This window comes from Protopterus annectens, chromosome 11.part0, assembly GCF_019279795.1.
Source record: "Protopterus annectens isolate FY-2018-M chromosome 11.part0, PAN1.0, whole genome shotgun sequence".
In the NCBI taxonomy this organism is placed as follows: Eukaryota; Metazoa; Chordata; order Ceratodontiformes; family Protopteridae; genus Protopterus; species Protopterus annectens.
The window spans coordinates 1,114,015,708-1,114,029,839 of NC_056745.1; the positions used below are offsets into that span (position 1 = coordinate 1,114,015,708).

The 14,132-nt window shown below is 35.4% G+C and overlaps 1 protein-coding gene across 1 annotated transcript in view; it reads right to left on the bottom strand.

The window, feature by feature from the left end:
- Positions 1-1,429: 1,429 nt before the first annotated feature.
- LOC122815724 (pseudouridine-metabolizing bifunctional protein C1861.05-like) overlaps positions 1,430-14,132 on the bottom strand; it is an 871,888-nt gene continuing 859,185 nt past the window's right edge. Inside the window, exon 18 of the mRNA XM_044088476.1 lies at positions 1,430-1,826. Coding sequence (XP_043944411.1) covers positions 1,595-1,826 — 232 coding nt within the window. The 3' untranslated portion in view covers positions 1,430-1,594. The remainder of the gene's footprint in view (positions 1,827-14,132) is intronic.

Below are 14,132 nucleotides of genomic sequence, written 5' to 3' on the forward strand. Positions count from 1 at the left end.
GGTGTTTCATCTAGTTTGCAGAAAAAATAAATTCTTCCAAATAGGTCACTGCAAGGGCTATTTCTCTATCTTTGAATTGCAGTATCTTCTGGATCTGACTATAATACTACCAGGTATACAGGGAGGTGTATCTCACAACATCTTTACTCAAGAATCAGGGACAAAGCCAAAAAATAATGGACGACAAAGGCTCAGAATCAAGGACAATTTTTAAATATTATTCTATGTTAACAGAACAGGCTTTGCATCAGCATGTGTTTCCTGAACAATATGTTTTAAACTTTAAAGTATGGCATTAGTAACAGGTAGGAATCCTCTGTGATTTGTCAGAAAGCCAAACATTTTATGAGTAGCAGAGCAAAAATAAGAGGCAAAATCAAGGACATTTGAGAGTTATGCAGGGAAGGGGAGTATACATGTATAGGGGGCTTTGTTTCACACTTACTAATGACTAGATATACTTTTAATAATTCAGTTTATACTTTAGGCTGCAGTCAATTAATTAGGCTTTTTCAAAGCTGTTGTGATTTTTTTCTCTTGTTAATACTGTAATCAGGGTATTCAATACAGAAGTTCATACATGGAAGAATACTCATGACCCTGGAAAATTCCTTGAGTTTATCCATTTATCTTATTTCCCCTGAGGAATTATAACTTCCTGTATCATAACAACTTAGAATTTGGAACCCTTGGATGATGAATGATATAAATTAAAAATGCTTAGGAGACAGAAATATAAAGCCAGAGTAGTAGACAATGAAATGGTCAGGCTTACAATGTAAAACTTTTTACGAGAAGTTATGAGAAAGGAATCAAAACAGGAGGATTTCACTTCCAGGTAGACACTACTCATTTTAACTTATAGGTTCTGAAATTCAACAGCTAGCAGCAGGCAGGCAGACTAAATTATTTAGTCATGTGCTAATCTAATTTTGTTGACCAGTATACTTCCCCTGTTTTAATAACATAGCCTTTTGTCAGGATGAGTCATCTGTTGTATACATAGAAAAGCAAGAGTCTTATGTAAATACACAGTGATTTAAAGGAGTCCATCAAATAAAATGTATCCATGTTTTACATGCAGATACACCGCACATACTCACACACACACACATGCGCACACGCACACACACACACACACACACACACACACACACACACACACACACACACACACACACACACAAACACACTAACTTAAGTGAAATGACAAAAAGAAGAAAATCACAACCATTACAAAAAACATTTATTAATAAACAATACAGATAAAACATCAGTAGCATTACTGAACAAAGTAGAATTAATAAATTAACTCTGACATTTTTTTTAAAGTTTCATACATAGCAGAAATTTGAATTTCTAGATTGTAAACAGTGTTGTTTAATAAAAAAAAAAATATATATATATATATATATATATATATATATATATATATTTTAAAAGATATGTACATCTTTCATTAGAACCAGGTGCTGAATCTTATACTGTTTTGCAGAAAAAAGCCAACCCTTCTCCAACTATAATAATGAAACTTAAGACAATGAAATTAAAAATGACTTTGTGAGTCATGCAGGACACATCCATTCGAATATTATCATATTAGTATATCCTCCAAGTTGTTAGTTTGAGAGTACTTTATCCATCGAGGTCCTACATCTGGCAAGCACTGGGCAGTATTACCTTGTGGGGTAACTGTGAGTGGGCTGATTTTTGGGGATACAGCATCATTTGATTTCAGGGAATGTAAAGCAGCAAAGAGTGCCATACGCACACAGGTGTCCATCTCTTTCCCAGAAAGGATCCCTGCTATCATTCCAGCAGCAAAACTGTGAAAGACACAAAACAAAAATAATTTAAAGGGTATCAAATGTAGCAAACTACTGACAAAAGCTTCTCTTTTTCTCTTTATAGATCACCTGGGGCAGATGAGAAACACTAGATAAACTCATAGATATGTGCCTAACAAATGGATGCTATTCATGGAAACTATATTTTGGGGTACTAATCATACAACTTACGGTTATAAAATCTTTTGGAGGCAAGCAATAGCTTTATTTTTGTTTCTAAATATGCACAATATTTCATCAAAGTCTTTGTAGCACCATCCAAATATGCCATCATCTACAAATAAACAGAGACAGGGGGTTCTAGAGCTGAAAATTGTTTATTTTTCAGGTATCTAGTTTAAGCTACTTCTGACTAATATGCAAGTAAAGTAATATAGCTTATATATTTTCATATGACTCTCCGGTGTGAGCTTCCAAAAAAGTCTTACATTATCCTACTCCAAGTTTAGGATTAACTAAACGAGTGATGTAACACATGAAATAATGTTTGCTATACATGTAAATTATACCATTGAAAATGCAGATTTTTATGTAATACACAAGTGCAGTGAATGTTAGCTTTACCTTTATTAGTAATTATCTAGCTATCTGTGTGTGTGTGTGCTTGTGTGTGTGTGTGTGTGTGTGTGTGTGTGTGTATATATATATATATATATTTTTTTTTGGATAAGATGTTCAACTAAGACCCCCCACTACCTGAGTTGTAGTTCAGGTAAATGAAAAAGATCCACTAGACCGTACTCAAAAGAGTAGGGATTTTAATTAATTTTATTGCAGCAAATCTCAACAATTACATGACATTAGTCTATTTCAAAGGCATATAGTGTTGTTGTTCAAAAGACAGAACTGTTAAACAAGTATGTTCCATGCCCCATATTTTGTTATATAACACCAAATTCTCCAGAAGGCATATCCATGTAAGTGTTTCTGATAAAGTAAACTGCTTATCCGTTCTGGTGCCATAACAAACTAAATCACTTGTTAAATGACTAATATAAATATACAATTGGTGTTCATAGTTTCTAAGGATGTTCCGCACTTTTTTCACTCTAAAGAAAAACATGGTCAATAGTGTCTAACAGATCACAAAAATGGTGCCATTCATTGGTACTTTTATATAATAATGACGATTTAACAGGTAATGTTTTATGTTCTGAACACCCGAATAATCATGTATAAATTTGTATTTGTTATATAGATTCAATCCTGTGCATAACCCTACTAAATCTGACTATTTAATGATTTCCAACCAGGTTCATAAAGAAATATCTTCATTACTACACAAGCCCAATCAAGGGATTCTGAAATAAAAATTGTTACAGATAATACTCCCTGATTGTTTATGAAAACTTGTAATTTCTGCTTCTCTAGCTCAAAAAAGATTTGTTTGTTTCAATTTTTCTGATAATTGCCCATAATAAGTAGTCAATTATATAACCTTCAATAATGTCTTTATAAATATCACAAATAACATAGAACTGGATGCATCATATCTGATTCCAAACCCTTACTGTCACCACTTTTATATGATTGTCCATAATACAGCTACTTCTTCATAATCTCTTACTATCTGACTGCCATCTACCAATCACTATTACTGTCTCATGATATAATTATTTCACTGTCTCCTACTCAATATCTATTTTAATCTGATTCTTTTTTAAAATAACTGGACACTTACAATTATATTAGCTAATATTTTACTGTATTCTTCATTTAACTGTCATGTTTTCATTAACCATTTTATCATTACAATTCTATGTATGTTCATTTGCCATTCAATGTATATGCATTTATTATTATGTGCGTGCATGTTTATTATTTTTTGATTAACTGTCATATCATTACTAGTCTACGTATACTGTATATGTATGTAGATTTATTATATAAATGTTGTAGAACTGCCTTTTACTCATTCAGTAAAATGAAGCATTTCTGTCTGGGCCTAGCCTGAAAATGGGATCTGTGCCCAATTAGACTTTCCTGGTAAACGAAATTGATCAAACATGCAATTTACAAAGGAAGAATGGGAGGACATATGTATGACTCCTAAGTATGAAACAGCCAAGAAGGTTTAGAATTTTTGTTTGGAATTCTTTGCAAAGGTATTTTTATACCGCAAGCAAACTTCAAAGATTTTTTCCTCAGATAGACAACAAAAGTTAGAGGTATGATGAGGAAGAAAGAGGTAATTGGGAATATGTTTTTGGGAGTGTATGAGTTGGCAGATTTTAAAAATTCCCTACAGAGTACATTGGTAGAAATATTGGGGCATCAAATGACTACAACTTTATCTTTAATGAAAACCACTATTCAACCCAAGAAACATAAGCAAACTTTAAATATTCCCCTTCAAAATAAAATACAAAAAGTAAATACTGTTTCCATTAAATCTACCAAGAAATTGATTCTAACCAAATCAATAAATTCAAAAGTGTTAAATACTTCTCTAAACCAGTGTAAACCATGTTGGTGCAGTATACTCCCAAATAAATCAATGGCATCTATAGTGGCAAAATTGAACCCTATATGCCACAAATCAGGAGTAATATTTCTTAAAATATTCAATGAATCTTTCAGAATGTGGGGACATTGGCATAAACATGGTTTTAAAATACTAAGAAAGTTGCTGTTGGGTAAGTCTTGAAACCTTGCGCTGACACTATTGGTCTTAAAGGGTGTTATAAACATCCTTATGAACCTTCAGAGTCCCAAAGATAGATTGGATTGGGGTTCCTTATTAGACAGAAAATTGTATTCATCATGAGTAATAGTACCTTGCATGATGTAGATATAAATCAATCTTCTTTATTTATTTACCGGGAAATTCCGACTGGACACAGGTCCTTTTTTAACGGAGGCCCGGGGAGAAAAGCTCCACAAATTGTACATGAGTAACATACATGAGTGATTGAGATTGCAATTTAAAATGTTTCTCATTAATAATAAGACTACTATAATTAAAAATATTGTAATCCTTATAGGAGAACTTAAGATGTAAAAAAAAAAGGGTGCTTCTAAACGTAAAAGTTTCATTATATGGTTACATAACAGTAGACATGGTACATAGTGTATTCACAGCAGTGTCATATACAGGTATTGTAAAATATGTCTGACATGCATTACGGCTGCATATACAGTTTAACAATCACATGTATAATGAATATTACTGATATGTATAAAAATATGATGTTAATAACTAGCAGGACAATGAATTATGTATTTGTTGAACCTGTGTTTTTTAAGAACAACTTGCTTTCCTTGTTGCTGTAATCATGAATGATGTTTGCATTACCAGTTGTTTCAAGTAATGCTGCAGTAGTGGTCTGCAATACTTAACACTCATTGTGTTACTTAGGTCTGTTATAATATTGCAACTCAATGCATTCTACCAGGGAATGTCTAAGTGACAAATACTGCAAGTCTGGATGTGTACAAAAGCTCTGTGTTGCAACAGTGATGAGTTCACCTGTAGTTTGCATATTATTCATGATTCCTTATTACATACTTGTGATCTTGTAGCATTATATAATATACTAATTTGCATTCAGAGTTTATCGTGATACTAATGTATTTTAATATAACATATTATATCCATACTGTGCAGGCATAATGGTGCCACGACAAATAAGATGAATATTGCATACATTACTATTAACATAACCAGTACGTGATGTTTCTTCCATTGCTGTAATAAAAATGCTCCTGGATGCTAGTAATGTACATATTGCTACTGGTGTTTGACATATTTCTCACAGAGCTGTCTTGCAGAGACTTCTTGATGACAAATAATTCACATTATGGTAGCATGGAGCAATAAACACACATGTTATTAATGCAGTGCTTATATATACTAGAATTTCAACATGCCTTCAAGGTATGAGAAATAATTCAGCCAAATCAATTTAAATAATTAAGCAGATTGAAACAACAGCCAATAAGAGTACATAAACATTCGAGTAAAGACCAGCTGTATTCTTGCTTTTAATTACAACCAGTATTTCATATTCAGTTTATTGAATCCATAATGTTCTAAAGTACTGTAAAATAAATAAGCAAATAAGTAAATAGAATGTCTTTGATAATATTAATGCAAATTTTAAATATAAATTATAATGTTTCACTGCTTTAATTTTAAAGAATTTTAAACAGACAGGGTAACAATTAGGAGCAGTTTTAAAATGTATCACTGCAGGACTTAACTTAGCTACAACATTAATAATATTTTGAATGCATTCCTGTACCTGTATACACATGTATCTATCTGTCTGTACTTTGTAGTACAGGTTACAGGAACAACGTAAGCCATAAATTATGGTTCACGTTCAATAGTACTGAAGCTAGAATGACCATGGACAGACTGTCTGATTGAAACGGTCCAATAATTTCAAGCGGAATGACATTTACTTTGGCTAGTTATACCTAAATCACTGCTATTTTCTATAAAATAGCCTAAATGGATTACTCTGCCTATCATACATAATAGGAGCATAATTATCATACCCAAGATATCATCTGTAGAAAACAATCATTACAAAATATTAGTACTTTGAGACACTTTCAACACGAAAATGTCTAGTTATATAAAACAAAGAATGTTATGTGAGTGCCTCTGCTATGCTATCTGCTGTACTTACACATGTGATTGGTTGTTTGAAATAAGCATGTTTTCCTATAGTGCTACTTTCCTTATAGTTCATTACTTCATCATGTAAAGGTAGTGGAGCATAGTAAATACATCTACCGCCAAGATGAAAGCGCACTTAACATACCTCTGACATACGTGGACAAGTGGCTACTCCATACATCAGACAATATTATAATACAAGCCCAGCAATATGTTCTCACAATACACATTACAGACAGCTTGTGTGCACACAGCTAGCCCACACTTTCCAACAGGATTTATTCTAATTAATAAATTAATAACTAAATAAATACCACTGTTATTAAATATGGCAGAAATGTTCATTGCATGTTTGCTAAACTGTAAATACAATACATGTGAAACATATTTATATTAACTGTGTACATCACCAGTGAGAGTACATTGTATATTACATGTCTTTATTTAATCTTATAACCTTTTTTAAAATATGAAGAACTCTCATGGGTTTTATGCTGATCACAAGTGTGAATACTAGAGTAATCTATCCACTTTATGCTAACACTAATGGATGATGTGCTATTTACAGCTGCATATATTAGACTGATCTATTCAATTCATGGTTTATATATCCCTATAATCGACACATATGTTTGCAGCTGTAGTTCATTATAGCAGTATTGTTGAGGGTTTATTAATATCATCACTGTCAAGCACTTGGTGAGTAGTGGTGATACAGGAGCTATAGAACATATGTGAAGATTTATTTTAGATTCAATGTCTCAATATTACGTATGGATGTTGCACCCATCACTGAGAATCTGTATCAAGCTGACAGCCTGCAGCAGTTAAGGAAGCTCAATTCATGGCTGTAATTAATCAGTAACACAGACAATACAAAACTTTATCACAAAAGCAACAGCAACTGCTGTGTGGATATATGAAATTTGCTTTAAGAATTTCACAAAGTAAACAGACAATTTTTACCACACAGTATTGAAATCTATTTGATTTATTTATATCCCATTTGATTTTAAATTCAAATTTATTCAGGAAATCACAGCAGCATCATAATTAGTGTGGAAGCTACATTAATTGTTCTGCATTTGGCTGTTAAAGACACAAATTCATATAGACATCTACCTTTCTATGAGGAAAGCAAAATCAGCCATCTGGATTAATGCTACAATAATTCTATGTAAAAGGAACCTCCCAAGTATGACTTGTATAAAAACTGTAATTCCTGACATCTAAAGTTATAGCTCCTTCAGCATTAATATGTTGGGCAGTGATATTCATAGTATTGATAGTTATTTCATTTACCAATATTGTCACTTTAATTTCATTAATGTTTTTCATATACACACAAATAATCCACAAAGCAGACATAAATCACCCTTATGTATTACAACAATCTGTACAACCGTGTGGTGTATACAACTGTCTTGTTTCTGGGAAGGTAAAAATCACCCCAATTGTCTTCTGCTTGCTCATTCTGACACTGTTATTCACATACAGTTTCTTTTCTAACCACCCCTTTGCTTATAGGTTTATCCCATCTCCGGGCAAAACAAGCATTTAAACCTACAGTTTCCCCTGACATTTCATCTGTCTGTAGAGTATATGAAATGTATGTACACAGCTTTAAACATTTTGTACCTCTACATTATTTAACCACAAACCTAACTTTTTTTCTTATTTTTCACTTAGCTGTGCTTTAAACATTGGCATTACCACTCGCTTTTAATACTTTGTGTACATTCCCTGTTAGGAAACCATGCTAATATTTTCACTTGGTTATGTTTCAGTATTTCTTTCATTTCCAATAAATCACTCTTCTTATAACCTTTTCTTTCATACTAGTCAGCCATTATCTTTAGCAGATATGTAGATCTTGGGATGTGAGTTATAATTTTACTCATCCTATAAAACTCTCTGTTGAGGACATTTCTAATCAAACAGATTGGACAATGGCTACTAAGCTGTAAATATGCATGTCTGTCTGTTTCTGAAAGGCAGATATCTCTACTCTCATTTGTTTTCTGTACTGCTACAGACCCATACGGTCTTTTGCTAGTCCATGAATTGTCCTACTGCACTGGAATGACCCAATCATAATTCTTTGTAGTATATGGAACATCAGCTGCTTCAATTTACTACTAGTAAGACAGAAAACGTAGTGCAGGAGCATGAAGTGTTTTATAGCTTAGAAAGTCATAAAATACATGAGCAAAAGCGAAGTGTCCTCTGATTTATATGCAGCTTTAAAAGCTGATAGATATTTTACTCTATCAAACATTTTGTGACAACATGAGGTGTTCTGTAGCTTTTAAAGCTGTACAATTGCTTCAGACAGTGCTCTGTGCTGGCTGCTACAAATGCTCTGGAAAGAGACTAGTAATTAAAATCACTGATTTAAGCACCTTTCTTACATCTGAAAGGTGTTTAGCAAAGCTATCTTTTTCTTACTTTTAAAGTATAATTATGGTGCTTCATGTGCTACATCCCAGTCATGTGTAATTCTTATACGCCTGTTCTGTATCAACGGTTATGTTCACTGCTTTGGTGATCGCTACTTTGTCAGCAAATGTTGCACTGCATGTCATACTTGTAGATGTCTCATTGTTCTTACAGCATGGCTGACATAGTCCAGAGGTCATAAACATTTGGAAAAGATCCTACATAATACCAATCCACAAGGGAGGACCTGAAGACTAACTACCAGCCTGTAACTATCTTGTCACCCTTCTCCAAAATTCAAGAGAAGTGTATGCAAAAGCAGCTGCTACAATACTTAACCCCAAACAACATAATACCACCTACACAAGATGGTTTCTGATCAACATACAGCACAGAGACTGCCTTACAGTAATTTCTAAAGACAATTTATCACAATACAAATGGTGGCCTCTCTACTACTGCTACCCTATTAGATCTCTACAAAGCCTTTGATGCTGTCACCCATTTACTTATTCTACAGTGACTATGTACAAATTAACACTTTATGCTAGTTTACAAACTCTCTCGTGCTATCTCTCTCTCTGTGTAACCACTTTCCAGCCATTCAGATGGTCACCTAAATTTCTAACTTTCTTCCTATCAATGTAGGTGTCCCACAAGGATCCTTAATCAGACCTATCCTACTTTACATCTTCATAAGTGATATGCACAATACTATTCTCAATGCGTCATTAATCCAGTATGCTGATAATTCCACTCTGATATGTTTGTCTAACTCTCTTTTCACACACCTACACTATGACATGCAAACTAACTTTCATAACATTAAACAGTGGGAGAATGACACATACCTTTTAATTATATCCCAGCAAAACAAGGTTGCTGCATTTTTTAACACACAAACACCGTCTGTCAAATTCACTCATGATTATGGATGCTTAAAAGCTTACCAATACTGCTTGCAGGGCCTGATTTGCACCTCATGTTGCAGTGGGGACTGCACCCAGTAACAACTTGTGTCTAGGGTAGCCCCAAACCCCTTTGTTCCACTCTACCTGTCACTTAGGATAATGCATATTTTGAAATTTTAAAAACAAAAGTAACAATTAATTAGAAGATTGCTTTCAACTTTGCAAAGTGCTCTCAACTTTCATCTACTTACCCATCTACCTATTTTCTAAACTGCATTTTCTGGTGAGTGTCACAATGGTAGCAAACTGTGCACGGTAGATGAGACTTCCCAATCCCTAGTAACGGTTTCTTGCTCATTCTGAGGATCCCATGTTGCCATCTTCAAGTTTTTTTTTTTTTTTTTTTTTAGATAAGAAGTATGTTATCTGAGGAGTCTTGGAAAGTACTAAAACGATATAGAATTCCAGGATCAATGTTTTGCACCATTTTTACCCCTCCTGTTTCAAGAGTGATAGTTGTGTCCACATTCTTAGCAGTAAGTTATACATGTCCATAATTGGTCTAGGGCTCTGTCAAGGTTATATCTAGTTCCCACTTCTGTTTGCAATTTTTATGAAACAGATATTTGGAGTGCATTCAGTTTGGGTATGTGACATCTGCATGTTTGCTGTTTGAAGGTAATGCTACCATCTTGGCCTCAGGTAACTATAATCTCCAGTGTTTACTGGATCAATTCAATGCTCAGTACAAAGCTGTTGGGATGGAAATCAACACCTCCAAATCAGACATAACGGTTCCCTTCTGTAAGATGGCTGAGTTCTCTCTGCAGGTTAAAGGTGGTAGTGACCTCAGGTGAAGGAGTTTAAGTGTTTTTAAATTGTATTCATAAGTGAAAGTAGACAGGATTGGAAAACCACAGAGTGGATGAGGCAGTGACAGCAGTACTATAGCCATTGTACTAGGCCAGGTTGTAAGACAGACTGACCAGTAAATCACCTTATGTCCTCTTTCTCACCTATGGCTCATTGTTATAGGTAATGATCAAAAGGATGTGATTACAGCTGTAACTGGCAGAAATGAGTTCCCTTTAACTGAATTGCTGGGCAGTGTGACAAATTGATGATCTTAGCAATTTGAGAGGATCTTGGTCTACAGTCACTGTGCCTTCATACTAAGAGAAGACAGTCAAGAGGTAATCCCTCTATCATGCCCTGTGTCTATCTCAGGACCTCCTATCAGTGAGCTGTGCATGGTTTACTCCTATGACAAGTACCCAGGGGACAGGCTCACAAGGTGTCCAAACAACCTTGACTTTGCATAGGCAAACTCCACTGATCTTCTCCAATATTTGAGCAAGGAGACCATTGACTCACTGCTTCATGGTTAAGATGGAATCCTCATAGCTTTTTCTGAATCAGGGATTCAGCTATAGAATGTGATCTGCTTTCCAGCACCCTGACATACACTTTCCCAGATACATTTACAATAATTTATGCACCCTCTTGCCCCTTTTAATAATAGTCATTGCCACTGTTTGCCAATCCAGAGGTATTTTCTCAGTGTTCCACATAACTTTAGAGTGCAGAATAACTAGTTCCTTGAGAATTTAAATCAGATATCATCCACTCTTGCAGGTTTGCATCATCAAAACTGCTTAATCATCATAGTGATCTGTTCTAACAAAATGGATCCAGTTTCAGTATCTGTATCTGATGATACCTCCCCAAAGGACAGCTTGTTTAATAGATTCTACATTGTGTTCCTTACACCAGTCTGGACAGTGTTGATATCAGTATCTACATTTGCTGGAAGCAGCCCATTCATGAGTCATTGGATGGTTTGGCAGAACCTTTATGAGGCCATATAGAAGTCATTCTCCATGGTGTCACCAAATTTCTCCCACAGATAGGCCTTTTACTTCAGTGACTACCAAAACTGCCACCTTCTTGGTTTATTGGTACTTACCAACCACATCCACAGACCAACTGCTAGCAATGTGCAAAAGCCATCTTTTTTTAACATGATTGCTTTTCGTATTGCTGGTGTCCACTAGTAGACTCTAGGGTTAACAACATAAATGCTGATTATCTTTTGGCCATAGCTGCTTGCTGCTGCCTAAGCTAATAAGGCCTTGAATAAAGTATATTGAGACTTCATACTTCTAAATTCCCAAGATATAAGCTATTTTGGTGGTAGAAGATGAATTCATCATATGCAGAAGCTTTCTAAGGATGGTCTTACTATATCTTTGGGTTTTATGAGTCTGCCCAGTTACTGCCCCAGCCTTGTTTTCCAACATACCACCCAGTAGTGACATGTTGACAGCTCTGCTCCTATCTTAAAATGTGTCACACATATCACCTCGGGATCGATCAGTGAACTACAGAGTTATCACTGGCCTTTGGCAAATAGATGTATGAGGATCCTTATATTCAATCATAGAATTTATTTACAACCCCTGAGTAGTACAGAAAACGAAAAACAATTCTCCAGTCAGGCTCAGTTCAGCAAGCCATTCCTCCCAATCATGTCCTTCCAGGTTCTCTATTATTCTCCAAGACAGCACTGAAATTTACAAACAGAATTACAGAATATACAGCTTGTTCACTATTAAGCACCATACTCATAGTTTAAGAGGGCCACATTCTCCAAATAGCTGGGAAAAGGATATGCATATACAGAATACAGGTTTCATTTTTTTGCAGCTTGTAGTTACACTGAGATGACCTTGTTTTTTTACTGGTGCAACCTCCAACAGGACTTCTCCTGAGGCAGAACTGAAGAGCAGGAGAGAAACCACCTGTGCTAGAGATTGCTGGTTTCAAAGCTGGTGTTGTGCCTAGATATATGAGCAACTAAATTTCACTGGTACTCTTCAACCTCCTGTACAAGCTGTAGCTCCTTCCTTGGCACATAAGTGACATTCCATGCTCCAAGAGACAGTTGCCATGGTCAGGGTCTAATTGGACTCAGTTTGTCCTGCTGCTGCATGACACTTGACTGGCATCACATCTGATCCTAAACCCTTTATACCTTCTGGGTGATCAGCCCCCCTGGAATATCCATGTAGCTATTTTGGACAAGGCACAGCCAAGCTTCATGGGACATCTGGCTACCAGGTGAGGGCCAGTGGCAACCACTCTAGTTTTGGTTCCAAAGACTCACAACTTTCATCATTATTGGTATTTTAAGAGTAATATTACAAAAATATTAACTTCTTTTCATAGCATTATGAAAACAAAAGTGGCCATATCTCAAAGACTAACAAAAAAAAAAAATTAAAAGCATTGTAATATTTGGTACAAGGGCAATTTTATGTCAAAATATTTTTTTTCTCTTTTTTTTATTCTTTCTTTCTCTCTTTCTTTATTTCCATTTGTTAACCTGGGTAGAATGTGAATTCCTGCAGACCATTTTCAGGCTCTTCCCAGAGACACCAAAAGACATACACTATTGCTAGCTGAACTATTTAGTTTGTACTCCAATATACATAAAATACAGATGTCTATTTTATAAGCATAAAAGGTACCCAAGAGTGTGTGTAGTACAGGGAGAACTGTGCTTTTAGGGATCTGTAAGGCATTCAGAAATTGGCCTCATGGGTTCATAATAGGTTCGTATGACCCAGGGAAAATGGCATGGATATATAGTTCCAAATTCACACACACACACACACACACACACACACACACACACACACACACACACACACACACACACACACACACACACACGTGTGATCTATGCAATGAGCTGTATCATGCTCTCTGTACCCATATCAGCAGTTCTGAGTCTCTAGCAGCATCTTTAAATCCACTACATCTGACTCATCCTGTTCTGAAATAGAAACCTAAGTCTTCAGCATTGCATTGATGCTTAATCAATCGATGCCACAGTTGATCTGGCAAGGATCACCTGGTGAAGTAGAAATGATGGTATCAAAGTGAGAAAATAATCTGGGGGTGTTGATCACACCTGGAATGTACCACTAGGATCAGAATGAGAGTGCAGTGGTAGCAGAAAATAGAATGCTGGAGTCTTCTCTCAGGGAAACCGACTCAAAGTAAAGAGTAATGGTTCTGCTGTACTAGGCAGTAATTAGGCACTACCACAGTTCTGGAAGCCATATAGACAGAGGCAGATCAGCTGTCTGTGCCTCTTGCTCCAAGCTCTATCTTCCTCTTCAGGTTGACACTTTTATAACTCCCAAACATGATAATATTCCTATTTCCTTCTATACACCCACAGCTTCCACAAACTCCCAACTTCCCCTCACTATATCTCCAAACCAAACCAAAACTCTATCA